This window comes from Microcaecilia unicolor, chromosome 8, assembly GCF_901765095.1.
Source record: "Microcaecilia unicolor chromosome 8, aMicUni1.1, whole genome shotgun sequence".
Classification (NCBI taxonomy): Eukaryota; Metazoa; Chordata; class Amphibia; order Gymnophiona; family Siphonopidae; genus Microcaecilia; species Microcaecilia unicolor.
Window position 1 is genome coordinate 10,002,004 of NC_044038.1, and position 14,886 is coordinate 10,016,889.

Below are 14,886 nucleotides of genomic sequence, written 5' to 3' on the forward strand. Positions count from 1 at the left end.
AAATATATTGAGGGTACCCTGTTAATTGGCGGAGATTTTAACCTCACGCTACATCCCACATTAGACAATACCACACAGGGGATTCGATACTCACAAGCTGACCGGGCCCAATTACACAAATTTATGAGACAATGGCAGATATTGGACATATGGAGGCAGATCAATCCGCAAGCGAGAGGGTATACATATTATTCGGCGGTACATAAATCTCAATCTCGCATAGACCTATGGCTAGGGCCACCGACTTTACTTTCCACTGTAGAAGATATCCAGATACACCCTAGGACGTGGTCAGACCATGCTCCGGTGGTGCTGGAGCTCAAAAGGAAAACACGAAACTTGGAGAAGCCACAATGGCGCTTCAATGACTCGTTGCTAGCAGACCCGGCAATAGTCACTAGGCTAGAAGCAGATATTAAAGAATACATTGACCTCAATGATAATGGTGAGGTATCGTCCGGAATATTATGGGAAGGTTGCAAGGCCATGATTAGGGGAAAAGCCATCTCCATCCAGGCACATGTTGAGCGACAGGCGAGAGCACGGACACAACAGATACATGCAGAATTGATGGCTCTTAGTGAGCGAGCCACCCAACAGGGGGAGACAGGGGACATACAACACCAGATGCATAATTTAAGGATGGAACTTAGGGAGCTCCAACTGGCAGAGATCACGGAACAATTGCAACGAGTAAGACAGACCTATTTTGAATTCGGAAATAAGGCCTCACGGCTACTTGCCCATAAATTAAAAAAATGGTCTACGAATACACATATCCCCTCGATTCGGGATATGGACGGGAATATGCATACCACACGAGAAGACATTGGAGCGGTATTCTCCCACTTCTATACAACATTATACCAATGTGAGGGGACCCTAGATCAACAACAGGCCCAAAGCTATCTAACCCACGCCATGCTTCCTCAGTTATCTCTAATAGAGGAGGAGATGCTCTCAGCTCCTATTACATCAGATGAGGTGGTATGGGCTATACGAGACCTACCACATGGCAAAGTGCCAGGGCCCGATGGATATACTAATAAATTTTATAAATGCTATAGTAAGCAATTGATACCATTATTGGTCCGAGCCTTCAATGAAATTGAATTCCAACACGAGTTGCCGGCTACCTGGAGATTGGCAAATGTTGTAGTCCTGCAGAAACCCGGGAAGGATCCACAGCTGTGTAACTCCTATCGCCCAATATCACTCTTGGGATCCGACTATAAAATCTTTACCAAAATATTAGCTAAAAGGCTACAAAAGCTCATGCCGAAATTAGTACATGGGGACCAAACGGGCTTTATTGTAGGACGGCAAGCATTTGATAATGTTAGGAGAGCACTACACTTGATCCATGAGTCAGTTAGCACCCGACAACCCATGATGCTCCTTTCATTAGATGCAGAAAAGGCGTTTGATCGGGTTAATTGGGCCTTCATGTTTGAGGTCCTGGAGCATATGGGTTTTACGGGTCGATTTCTCCTTTGGCTTCGACTAATATATGCTCAGCCATTGGCGGTCTTACGGATCAACGGGACTAGTTCCCGCCCTATCACGTTAGAACGGGGAATGCGGCAGGGTTGTGCGTTATCACCATTGTTATTCGCCTTGACCATGGAACCTTTGGCACAACACATACGCCAAAACCCTTACATACATGGTCTAAGGATAGGACACATAACCCATAAAATCATGCTATTTGCGGATGATGTCCTTTTAACGGTGACAACCCCTAGCGAATCGTTACCTCAGGTAATACAAGAATTGAATCACTATGGTCAGTTATCTGGGTTTCGTGTGAATATGGCCAAATCAGAGGTTTTAGGACTTGGGATAACGCAGATAGAGGAAGGCTTGTTACGGCAGCAATTCCCGGTCAAATGGGTTACCCGAACTCTTAGATATCTGGGTATCCAATTAACACCTAACTTGGCGGATCTCCATCAGGCTAATTTCCCGTCCAAGCTTCAGGAACTTTTTCGGGATTTAGATAAATGGGAGGGCTTAGAATTATCTTGGTTGGGAAGGGTGGCAGCTATAAAAATGATGATATTGCCCAAGCTGTTATATTTATTTCTTGCACTACCATTGCCAATGCCGAGGGGTTTCTTTCGCCAACTAAATCGAAAAGTTTTTGCTTATATCTGGCAGCATAAACCACCAAGAGTCAGAGCAAACGTCCTATACCAATCCAAAAAACAGGGTGGTATGGGAGTACCAAACTTCGCCCTATACCACCAAGCGGCACAATTACGAGTATTAGCGGAGTGGACTATTGGTAATGCAAAACCATGGCTCCAAGTGGAACGGCATTGGATGGGGCTCGCTGACATGCGCTCCATTATATGGATGCCAAAGAAGCAGGTTCAGGCATACATTAGGAAAGCCCCACTAGCTGTGCAATATCCCCTACAGACTTGGTTGGCTATACGGCAGCGGTATATCCCCAACAGAATCTATTTCCAACAGATGGCCATAAAAACTGCTCCAGGTTGTCCTCTGGGGATGGCCAATCCACTTTATAGTTGTTGGGAGAAGAAGGGACTGAACACATTAGGGCAACTATGGGATGAGGGACAGATGATACCATTCACAGATTTGCAAGAGGAGTATGGTTTGCCATCTTACCACCTGTTTCACTATAATCGTATAAGAGATTATATAAATAAAAGGGCAAAAATTGAACTGTCCTTAGAGGAATTGGCCATAGAACAAGCAATAAGGGTGGGCAGTCACCGGGGATGTATCTCTCGCCTCTATAAGGCATTGCTCTATGACAAGAAGCCTATACTACACTATCTACAGCGGTGGGAGCAAAATTTACAAATAACAATAGAATATACACAATGGGAAAAAGCCATGGAACATATGTTGCGGGTTTCTATATCTAGTTCAATGATAGAAAACAGTTATAAAATATTATATCAATGGTATTACACTCCTAAGCGATTGGTAAAAATGTATGGGCAGGGGTCTGACAAGTGTTGGAGGGGTTGTGTGGCAGTGGGGGACATGCTTCATATTTGGTGGACATATCCAAAAATTCAGCTTTATTGGGCAGAGTTGATTGATATGTTTATCCAAGTGACAGGAGTGCGATATCCTCAAAAGCCGGAGGTCTGCTTGCTACATGTCCGCCCCCTAGGGGTACGTCTTTTAGACCATCGCCTCACTTCAATATGGTTGGTGGCGGGAAAAATTATATTGGCTGCACAGTGGAAAAGCTCAGTGGCACCACCTGTGATAAAAGTAGTATATAAGATGGACTATCTATATCAAATGTCTAAAATGACAGCTTTACGATCTGGACATGTAGCAAAGTTTAATAGGTTATGGGAACGATATCGATCATGGAGACTAAAATCTAACATAGACCTTGATGCCCCTAAACTCATTGTTCCAAGACTTTGAATGCTTCTGGACGTCTGTCTACCGATCCTCAATGTTTTCTAATGGCTGATTGCAAGATGGGGGGGAGGGGGGAAATGAGGGAATATTCTATATGCTATCTTACACTGTTCAGTATTTAAGTTCGAGAGATGTTTAATACACTGTTGCTACATAATGACTTGGTATCTGCACAATATTTTCAATAAAAACAGAAATTTGAGAGGAATAATGGGGAGAGGGGAGGCTATGGGGAAGGGGTTTAAAAATTTTAAAAAATGTATGTTTGGCACTCTTTATCACAGAAATGTGGATGGTTAAGCTTTGTAATCAGTCCTTTGGTTTTTATATTTTTGCATGTCTAATGTGGTGCCAATAAACAGATTTAAAAAAAAAAAAAAAGAGCCGGCCAAAGGACCGATCCCTGCGGTACTCCATTGATGACATCCCTTTATTCAGCGCAAGCTCCATTTAACGCTACACTCTGTCTCCTTCCATTCAATCAATTTTAAACCCAATCAGTTACTCGAGGACCCATACTGTGGGCACTCAATTTATTTATCAGCCACCTGTGCAGAACCATGTCAAAGGCATTGCTGAAATCCTAAGTATACCACATTTGGTCTGGACAGACAACCCCCCCCCCCCCAAACCCCCCCCCCCCAAATTGCCCATAAGACTTGGAGCAACCCCAAGGGGTCTCGGTGTCTGTGGCCATGGAGTGCTGACAGTGAGTTTTGAGTGGCTGCTCTCTGCTTTAGCCGTTATATCAATCCAAATTCTTTGATGATCACTACTGCCCAGGTGGGCACCCACTCGGATGTTAGACATGTCTTGATGGCAGAGATTTTCTTCACTCTCTTCCTTTTGAGCACGTTAGAATGTAAGGATTTAGTCAGGTTGACTTGAGGATATGCTTTGTGTTGGATGAGTCAATGAGCATCAAGTCTTGCTGTCTCTGGCCAGAGCTAGCTGCCTTTGGCATGACTGAGTCATGGCTGTCCCTGAGGCAACTACTTGTGCCATACCCTTGAGATGGCTCAGAGGGCAAGGCTCCATATTTCAGTTTGACTAGTCTCCAAGGATGTGGTCAAGTTACTGCTATGCCCCTCGACATCAACAGAGGATACCTTCAAATTCACTGCTGCCAGGGCCCAACTGAGATTTGGAGGGGGGAGGGAGAAGGCAAGACTTACCATCTTTTAGTAGGATATTATCCTTGTGTTCAGGCTGGCTAGGTTCACTGTGCACCACTGAAATGTTTTTGGCCATGGAGAAAAAGGCCCCTCTGCTGAAGTCAAGAGGGGCATACCACCTCCCTACGGTGATACTGATTATGTTTCTAAGGCAGTTAGTGCCTCATCTATAGATACTGTCTTAGCCCATTAATTGTGAACAAAGTCCAAATTCACTTCTATTTCCAACCTTATAGAGCCATCACAGGAAGTCTTCTTATGGTTCCTGACTATTCCATGGGAACCAAGGATATCTGCTGGAATTTCAACATAAAATCACCTGAATAGTAGTGCTGTGATCAAGCTCCCAAGCCTATAATTCTGGTTCTGTTTGTAGTATAATCTTGAACTATTTTGTGCAGTAAACCACAACTATTATTTCTTGAAGCACTTGAGCAAAGTAGGTTATAGCCGTATTGATTATGGAAGACATGGGTCTTTCCTGGGAGCTCCCTTCCCTAAACTGGTGAATTTGCTGTGCGTGCTTCAGTCAGTATTCAGATGCATCTCTAACATTCATATTTTTCCCCTAATTATCAGCCTACCACACCAGTTACACCTGGGTTGTAAGGGTGATCTTTCCACATTCTGATAGCTGAATAATCCTTCCATCCTCAGCTTGGGAGTCACCTGTGTGTGTGGCTGATTGTACCCTTCTTGTCAATAAAGAAAGTGGGGTTACTTACCTGTAACGGAGGTTTTCCATGGACAGCAGACAGTCGGCCGTGCCCTTCCACCTCTATTTCCAGTTGAAATTATCTAAACTATGGAATAGACTGAAGGGGAGGAGCTATAGTCTCACAGGAGGAGCATGCTAGCATATCCAGAAAGCTTTCCAGACTCTTCTAGGCTCTGGTAGAGCAGAACTGACCTGGGCCATCTGGGATGAAGTCACCCTTGTGTGTAGCTAATTTCTTGTGTTTGTGAAGAACCTCTGTTACAAGTACGTAACCCATTTATTTGGCATGGTAGATGGTTTTTGGTGCTTTGCTTGATTTCTAGACGAGATGGTTGCATGACACACACAAACTTTCAATAAATGTTTAATGGAGTTCATATGCCAGTTCTGTTTGGCTAGAATGACTCAAGTCTGCTTTCAATTGCAGCCCCTGAGCAATGCATACCATGAGCTAGCACAAGTTTATTCAACGAATAATCCATCTGAACTTCGGAATCTGGTGAACAAGCATAGTGAAACATTTGCCAGAGATAACAATATGGGATTGGTTAAGCAGTGCCTGTCATCTCTCTATAAAAAAAACATTCAGAGGCTAACCAAGGTAAGAAACTTTCTTCATAAGATGTGCCATAGTGGGTCAGATTAGAGGTCTATGAAAGTCCAGCAGTCGCTGAGGAGTAGATAACAGTCCTTATTGCTAATAAAAAGATAGATAAAGGCTTTCCTGAGCTGATAAGGATGTGGCATGTGGACTTTCCTCTTGGAATTTGTTTATGTTTAAACGGTTTTTATTGATACTATAACAAAGAAACAATGGTAATATTGACAGTGCATTCCTCATCTACACTCTCAACAATACATTACTTGCAAATACAGAACAGTATCTGAAAACTTTTACATTTTTCACCCAGAACCCACCCTCCTCCCTCTCCCCTCCTCCCTCCAATGCTGCAAACTTTATAACATAACTATCAGGAGATCTAAAGCTCCACTGTATTAAACTATCATTTTGGGAAACAGAAGACCCAGTAGACTGCTAAATAAAATTTTATATGTCTCAGTCACTCTCCTCTTTCCCGTGTATTTCTTTCCCCTCATCTATGCCTCTCTTGGAATTTGTTTAAATCCTTTATTCTGATTGTCATGCCAGACAAGCGGGTGTTATCCTCCTACAAGCATATGGAGACGGGTGGTGGTGGGGAACCTCAAGAGCTGATTTCATTTCCCTTTATAGGGGAATGGTGCTGCCTTCAGCTTCTTGTTATCGTATGTCAAAGCTAAGGCAATTGTTGGCCAAATGTGATAGTTAAACATCACCTCATGGTCACTAACCCAAGAATGAGAAAACCATAATAACTATCAGGACTCCATCTAAAATTTTCTGTCCAGACCTCCCTACCCAGACTGAGGCCCTTAAAGAAGAGGTGCATTGGAGGTAAGGACACTGCCCTGCTAATATACTCTAGAAACAGATCGTCTGAGGATTCTTATGCTATAGTAAACTCATTATGTTCACCTTGGATCCTGAAATTGACACCTTAAAGACCATGTACTTTATTGGGACACATCAGTAGACTAAGAACCTGTCTAAAATGAAGAAAGAACTGGGCACCTACGGTGATGTGAGGGGCTTTTTTCTTGCCCTCACCCCTCCCAATCTCCCTTATTTTTGCATGTGTCACCAGGGGCGTTAGCTAGACCTGACATTTGGGGGGGGGGGGGGGGGGGGGGGAGGGCACTAGGCATATAGGTGTGAGTAGTGCTTGGTATGCTTCTAAATAATGCCTTAAAGTGCACTTGATAATGGATTTCAAAGTAGAGAGTTGCACGGGGACAGAAATCCAACCCATCCCCGCCCATCCCTGCTGGAATCTTACCCGTCCCCACCCATCCCCACTGGAATCTTACCCATCCCCGCAAAAATTTAAACCATCCCAACCCGTCCCCACCCGTCCCCATAATAATTTAACCCATTTAGCAGTGGAGGAGAAGAATGCAGATAAGAGAGATTTATCCAGTGAACGGAGTTCCCGGGGAGGAATGTAGGGAGAGATGAGAGTGGAGAGGTACTGAGGAACTGCAGAGTGAATGCACTTATAGGTCAATAAGAGGAGTTTGAACTGTATGCGGAAACGGATAGGAAGCCAATGAAGTGACTTGAGGAGAGGGCTAATAGCATAACGACACTGGCGGAATATTAGTTGTGCAGCAGAATTTTGAACAGATTGAAGAGGAGAGAGATGGCTAAGTGGGAGACCTGTGAGAAGCAAGTTGCGAGAGGTGATAAGAGTGTGGATGAGGGTTCTGGTAGTGTGCTCAGAAAGGAAAGGGCGAATTTTGGTGATATAGAAAAAGAAACGACAGGTTTTAGCAGTCTGCTGAATATGTGCAGAGAAGGAGAGGGAGGAGTCGAAGATGACCCCAAGGTTAGGAGCTGATGAAACAGGAAGGATGAGAGTGTTGTCCACAGAAATAGAGAATGGGGGAGGAGGAGAGGTTGGTTTAGGGGGAAAGATAAGAAGCTCAGTCTTGGTCTTGTTTAGTTTCAGATGGCGCTGAGACATCCAGGCAGCAATGTCAGACAGGCAGACTTCTACGGTCTACGCCCTGATCGTGACTGAATAGATAAGGGGTGGGCTGGAGTGTAAATTTAAGGGGCTTCGATGTTAGCTTCAGAACTTAGTACAACAGTACTGGGCAGACTTCTACTGTCTGTGCCCTGAGAAAGGCGAGGACAAATCAAACTCAGGTATACGTATAAAGTATCACATAGCATGTAAAATGAGTTTATCTTGGGCAGACTGGATGTACCGTACAGGTCTTTATCTGCTGTCATTTACTATGTTACTAGAAGCTGTAGTCCCATCTCTGGAGACTTATCAGCCTCATTGGAATTAATTCTCTCTTTATGCTACTATATATTTGTCCCAGAGTTGTATTCTCTTTTCCAGAACCTTATCAGCTTCCTTGCACCTACTGTTACTCTATTTTCCACTCTGTATATATTCCCGGAGTTGGTACGCTCCTCTCTGGAACCTGTAAGCCACATTGAGCCTACTGCTATGCAGGAAAATGTGGGATACAAATGTAATAAATAAATAAAATTGGCAGGTAAGATCTAATTTCTCCCTAGATACCTATTTGTCTACTTTACTGTTCTAATATTCTTCATGATTTCAGACTTTCTTAACGCTGTCATTACAAGATATGGCAAGTCGGGTCCAGTTATCAGGAGCCCAGGAAGCAGAAAAATATGTCCTCCATATGGTAAGAATTTCATTATGTAAGAACTTTGTATCTCTCCCACTACCTCTCTTGCAACCAAAAGTGTCAGTCAGTATCAGATTAAAAGGCTTATTCTCATGGCAATAGATCAGCCTGATAAACCTCACAGTTGCAGTACGGCCCAGAAAGTTTGGCTACCGGCACTTTTTTCCCCCAGATAGAAGTTTTTTGGTTGTGTCCTTGGAGTACATACATTCCAGGAACTCAAAACTCCTGTTTCTGTCTTGTAAGCTTTTAGTCAAGCTTTTTGCTGTTTAATCATTCTTATAACAAATGAAACTCCTTAACCTCTTATTTCCTTGTTTTTCTTGAATAGAGCATAGGCTCTGTTGAGCAGGGATTGCCTCTTAAATGTATGTGTACAGCCCTGTACTCATCTAGTAGCGCTATAGAAATTGGTAGTACTGTTCATAGTCTCAAAAGTTGAAGGGTATCAGTAGAGTTGGTTACTTTGGACTTGTTGGCTGTATCTTTTTGTAAGTGCCTACTCTAATGTGCTAAATTAGACCCGGATGTTCAGTGCCAGGCCTAATCCATATACCGGCACTGAATATCTAGGTCTTCGGCATGACCCAGAAGTTATATAGGTACTACCAATAATTCAGTGCTGTGCCCAGATAACTAACTGGGCAAGGTTAGGACAACAATTTATGCAGTCCTACTTGCCCAGTTATTCAGTGCTGGTACATGAAAAACTATTTGCAGTGCCCGGATAACGTTGCAGAGTGCTGTGGTGCAGACTGTGACAGCATGACTTAATCAGACAGAAGCATCTCCTATCAAACCATGCTGAATATCTATCCCTCTAAAAAGAAATTTGTGCTTGTTTGTATTATGTATGGACTTCTTAGAACATGAGAATAAAGATACTGGGTCAGACCAATGGTCCATCTAGCCCAGTATTTTGTTTGCAACAGTGGTCAATATACCTGGCAGAAACCCAAATAGTAGCAACATTCCATGCTACCAAGGGGCAAGCAGTGGCTTAAATAAATCCAGATCCAGGCACAATTACAAGTCTTGACTTGAGGTTTTTAGTGTATTCCTTTTGATAATGCCTGTATTGTACAGCTTTCAAGTTTTTATGTATGCAGTTATGAACAAGTGCCCTAAAAATTGAGTGTAAAACATCTGGTTATTTTTCTACAGATAGAAGATGGTGAAATCTTTGCAAGTATTAATCAAAAAGATGGGATGGTGTGTTTCCATGATAACCCTGAGAAATATAACAATCCGGCTATGCTTCATAATATTGATCAGGAGGTAAATAATGCATGTACTAGATCTGTTATGGAATGAAGTACAGGTGTGATCAATTATCCCCCTTTATATGCAGATTGAAGGCCAGCACTGTAATGTAGGGACCCTTGTATTCCAAAAGTGCTAGAAATAGGTAGAAGTATTTATTTATTTTATTGTATTTGTATCCCACATTTTCCCACCTCTTTGCAGGCTCAATGTGGCTTACATTACATTATGTATAGGAGATCACATTTGTTGGTCTTTGTGGTATATCTTGTTAAAGAGATGGGTCTTCAATAGTTTGTGGAAGTTGGTTAGTTCGTAGATTGTTTTTAAGTTGCGCTGCAGCGCATTCTAGAATTGTGTGCTCAAGTAGGAAAAGGTTGACGCATGCATTAGTTTGTATTTTAGACCTTTGCAGTTGGGGAAGTGAAGATTAAGGAATGTGCGGGATGGTTTTTTAGCGTTCCTGGGTGGTAGGTCTATCAGGTCTGACATGTAGGCTGGGGCATCTCCGTGAATGATTTTGTGAACTAGGGAGCATATTTTGAACGTGATGCGCTCTTTAAAAGGGAGCCAGTGTAGCTTTTCTCGTAGGGGTTTAGCACTTTCATATTTTGTTTTACTGAATATGAGTCTAGCTGCTGTGTTCTGGGCTGTCTGAAGTTTCTTGATTATTTGCTCTTTGCAGCCAGCGTAGAGTGCGTTGCAGTAGTCTAGATGACTGAGTACCATTGATTGTACCAGGTTACGGAAGACGGCTCTTGGGAAGAAAGGTCTTACTCTTTTTAGTTTCCACATTGAGTGGAACATCTTCTTGGTTATGTTTTTCGCGTGATTCTCAAGTGTTAGGTGGCAATCAATGGTAACTCCAAGAATTTTTAGGGTGTCTGAAATTGGGAGATTTAGTTTTGGTGTGTTGATGGTTGTGAATTTGTTCGTGTTGTGTGAAGAGGTGAGTATTAGGTATTGGGATTTTTCTGCATTGAGTTTCAACTGGAATGCATCCGCCCATGAATGCATGATATTAAAACTCCAATAGATTGGTCCTGTACCTTATAGGGTGATTGAGAGATGATGGTTTGGGAGACATGTAGACATTCGTTGTAACTAATAGTGCAGTAAGTAAACAGTCACTGAGTTGTGTGGATGTGGTGGTGGTTTTTTTTTTTCATTGAACAAGTAGGTTTACAGTGTTAAAAAAAACAACATACAAACCAAACATTAAGAGAATACAATCTCTCAATCTGGCAAACAGCATTACATTGAAATATAGAAAAAAAAAAAAGCACAGTATAATCACACTTTATCTGAATGTTTTGATAGAACCCCTCCACACCAACCACCAGAACAGATCAATTTCAAAATGAATACATGTTTCACCTGCCCCCTGCAAAAGACAAGGACTGGGATAAAACTTTCTTCACACAAGGAAAGTTGAGTAAGTGGACCCCACAACTTTTCCTATTTCCCCAGAGCCTTCAACGCATAGTTCTAAGTTTGCCCATGGTACAAACATATTGCAAGCAACACTGCCAAGCCCTAATAGAAGGAAGCTCAGTATTTTTCCAAAACCGAGCTAATATTAAATGGGCAGTTATCAAGCACTGTTGTATATGAAAGTTTTGGGCCACAGTGAGTCCCAGGGCAGGTTTAGTAATCAAGGAAATACCCAGGTCCCATGGAATTTTGTTGCCCAACAGAATTTGGACACAACATCGTACTGTTTGCCAATAAGCTCGCGGCTTCCGACAGTTCCACCAAATATGGCCCATAGTGCCTAGTTCACCATAGGACCTCTTAACAGTAAGGTTGAGTGTCTAGCTAGCAATGATGCAGTCGAACTGGGTAAGGTACCAGTGGTAGAGCACCTTAACTGAGTTCTCCTGTAAATTAAAAGCCTTAGAAGTAGTATATACTGCAGCTTCCATCTTTCCCATTCTTCAGTAGTGTATGTAACCCCCATCTCTAGTTCCCACTTGTGGTGTTGAGCAACCAGGTTTGGCCTTTGCTGACACACATCTTTATAGAGCTGAGACTACATCCTTAGCAAAGACATAGGCCTCGCACAAGTCCTGCAAAAAAAAAAAAAAAAAATTGGGTCCCGCAATATCAGTTCCTTATCATGTTTATTAGTTAAGTAATCCACTAACTGCGTAAAGCATGATGATGATGCTGAGGTAAGGAATAAGTGTGCGACATAAGTACATAACTATTACCATACTGGGACAGACCAAAGGTCCATCAAGCCCAGCATCCTATTTCCAACAGTGGCCAATCCAGGTCACAAGTACCTGGCAGAAAAACAAAGAATAGCAACATTCCATGTAGAACCCCAAAGAGTAGCAAGATTCTAGAATTCTAAAAAATACCAAGATTCCATGCAGAATTTCAAAGTGTAGCAACATTCCATGTAGAACCCCAAAGAGCAGCAAGATTCCATTCAGAATCCCAAGTAAATAAGTATTGCCATACTGGGACAGACCAAAGGTCCATCAAGCCCAGCATCCTGTTTCCAACAGTGGCCAATCCAGGTCACAAATACCTGGCAAGATCCCAAAACAGTACAATACATTTTAGGCTGCTTATCCTAGAACTACACAACTCAAAACAGACAAATTTACTGCAACAGGGATAAGTTGACTATTGAAGGGGTCTCATAACGTCACATCGACCTGTTTATGCCATATTGTTTTTCAGCTTACAGGCCTGTGATAATCTGTAATCATAGACCACCTCCAGCCAACCAATAGTGCACAGTGTCTGTCTCTTATAGAAGCCTGAGTGTCAAAGTATCTGTCTGTTTATTCATTCAAATATTTATCCAAGCTAAAAATATTTGTGCACTACTGTTCAAAAATTAAACACTATTGCAATAAATTTACAAATAATGCAAAAAATCAACTTAACTTGATAGCTCTGAACAGTATAAGCCGTCTTCTTGGGCTGGAGCTTATCATGTTTCAAGGGTTCAATATATCAGCGTGCTTAACATCTCCGGTATCGCTGTAAGCCCGACAGGACCCTGTTTCGCGGTCTGCTGCTTTTTCAAGGGCATAAGCTTCTGAAACACGGAGAATAAGCATTACTATCAACAACCTCACAATTTTAGCATACCTTGTGTAAAAAAGCGGCACCTGGACTCACTTCAACAGCATCTGATACCGGTATACAACCAGTCAAAATGGCGTTAGCGTTTTTGTTATAAAGTCTTTAAGCCTCACCTCTTGAAGCAATACGTCATAATCAGCTGTTTCATTAAAAGAAACAGTTCCATTGGAGATGTGCGTTCAGTCCATGAGGCTCTACTGTGTTTAAACGGTAGATCCACTGAGTCTCTTTTTGCAGCAACAATCTGTTGATATTGCCACCTCGGACATTTGGAATAATACAATCGATCACCATGCATCTTAACGACTCACTGGAATGTTGTTTAATAATGCAATGTTGTACGAGTGGGGCTCCAACATTATTGGCAGCTATTCTCGATCTATGCTCCACCATTCTGGCATTTAATGACCTATTGGATTTACCAATGTATACCTTGCCACATGGACATATGATGTAATAGATAATGTGTGTTGTGCGGCAGGTAGTTTGATATCTAAGCTGAAAAGACTGGCCATTGTGACAAAAATTAGATGTTTCCAAGGATAACGGACATGTTTTGCACCCACTTTTATTGCATTTTTTATGACTACCATGACTGGTAACCTCAGATGCTGTAGTGGCAGAAAAATCAGCTGGACTTAAGATTTCACTAAGATTCCGTGCACGAGAGAAAGCCATCCTTAAACGGTAGTTTTCAAAAATGGGATGAACTCGCATAATATCCCAATGTTGTTTGATGATATGTGATGCTGCTTCCCCTCCTCGTACATATCTCATAATAAAAGTCATAACCAGGTCCTCTTGTGGTTCGGATGTAGTGCTTTGTAATAGCAAATCACGATTTAAATATTTGGCTCTCGTAAAAGCTTTTTTCAAAACTGTTTTGGGGTAACTGCGGTGTAGTAATCTCGAGCCAAACGTGTGAGCTTGCTGGCAAAAATCAATTTCATCTGTACATATCCGTTTAAAACGTAAAGATTGAGAAAAAGGCAAACTTTTCCGAAGAAACTTATCCTAGAACTAAGCAGTGGATTTTCCCGGTCCATCTTAATAATGGTCTATGGACTTTTCCTTTAGGAAGCCATCCAAACCTTTTTTTTTTTTTTCACTTTAAATTTTTTATTGTATTTTCAACTTCCAACATACACAAAGTAAACAACTTTCCCACTGTTGCCCACGCAGGGGCAGATTGTTTCTGAGTTATCACCCTATGTAGTACATATCATCTGTACATTCTCCTCAACCTTAATCTTATCAATGATCCTTTTAGCATTTTCATATACTGCCCAAATAAACTTTGTGGTGTTATGTATTTCCCCCTCTCCCATCCCCCGATCCACACCCTGTTCCATTGTATCTTGAGAATGCCCCATGGTTCTTTAGAACAATCTCCCTCTCCCCCTCACCCACCCTCCCTTTCCCTCAGAGCCCATATCTCTCCTCTGTATCCCCACCTTATTAGATGTGCGCTAAACGCTGTCGAAATTGAACCCCCACCTCCTTTTGTGTCGTAGATGCCCTTGCAATATGCCGTAAGGCGTTCCATTTGTATTAACTGACCCAACTTGCATTTCCAAACTCCCAGTGTCGGGGGGTCCACATTTTTCCAATGCTGTGCTACAAGGCACTTGGCCGCTGCCAGCCCCCAACGCATCAGTTTACCCTTATCCCAAGAATCCCTCTCATTGTGTAAACCCAAGAGGCATACCGAGGGACTACACACTAAAGATGTTTCCAACATAATTACTAATGCTTTCATAACATCCTGCCAGAAAGGAACTATCCGGGGACAGGTCCACCATATATGTAGGAATGTACCGGTTTGAGACCTACACCTCCAACATACGTCAGATGTACCAGGGTACATCCGCTTCAGTCGCTCAGGTGTGTAATACCATCGGGTAAGGATCTTATAGGCATTTTCCTGCACTAATATGC

The 14,886-nt window shown here is 42.4% G+C and overlaps 1 protein-coding gene across 1 annotated transcript in view; it reads left to right on the forward strand.

Moving 5' to 3' along the window:
* COPS3 (COP9 signalosome subunit 3) overlaps nt 1–14,886 on the forward strand; it is a 65,287-nt gene that overhangs the window by 33,086 nt on the left and 17,315 nt on the right. The window contains exons 8-10 of the mRNA XM_030212982.1: nt 5,738–5,911; nt 8,491–8,577; nt 9,745–9,858. Coding sequence (XP_030068842.1) covers nt 5,738–5,911; nt 8,491–8,577; nt 9,745–9,858 — 375 coding nt within the window. The remainder of the gene's footprint in view (nt 1–5,737; nt 5,912–8,490; nt 8,578–9,744; nt 9,859–14,886) is intronic.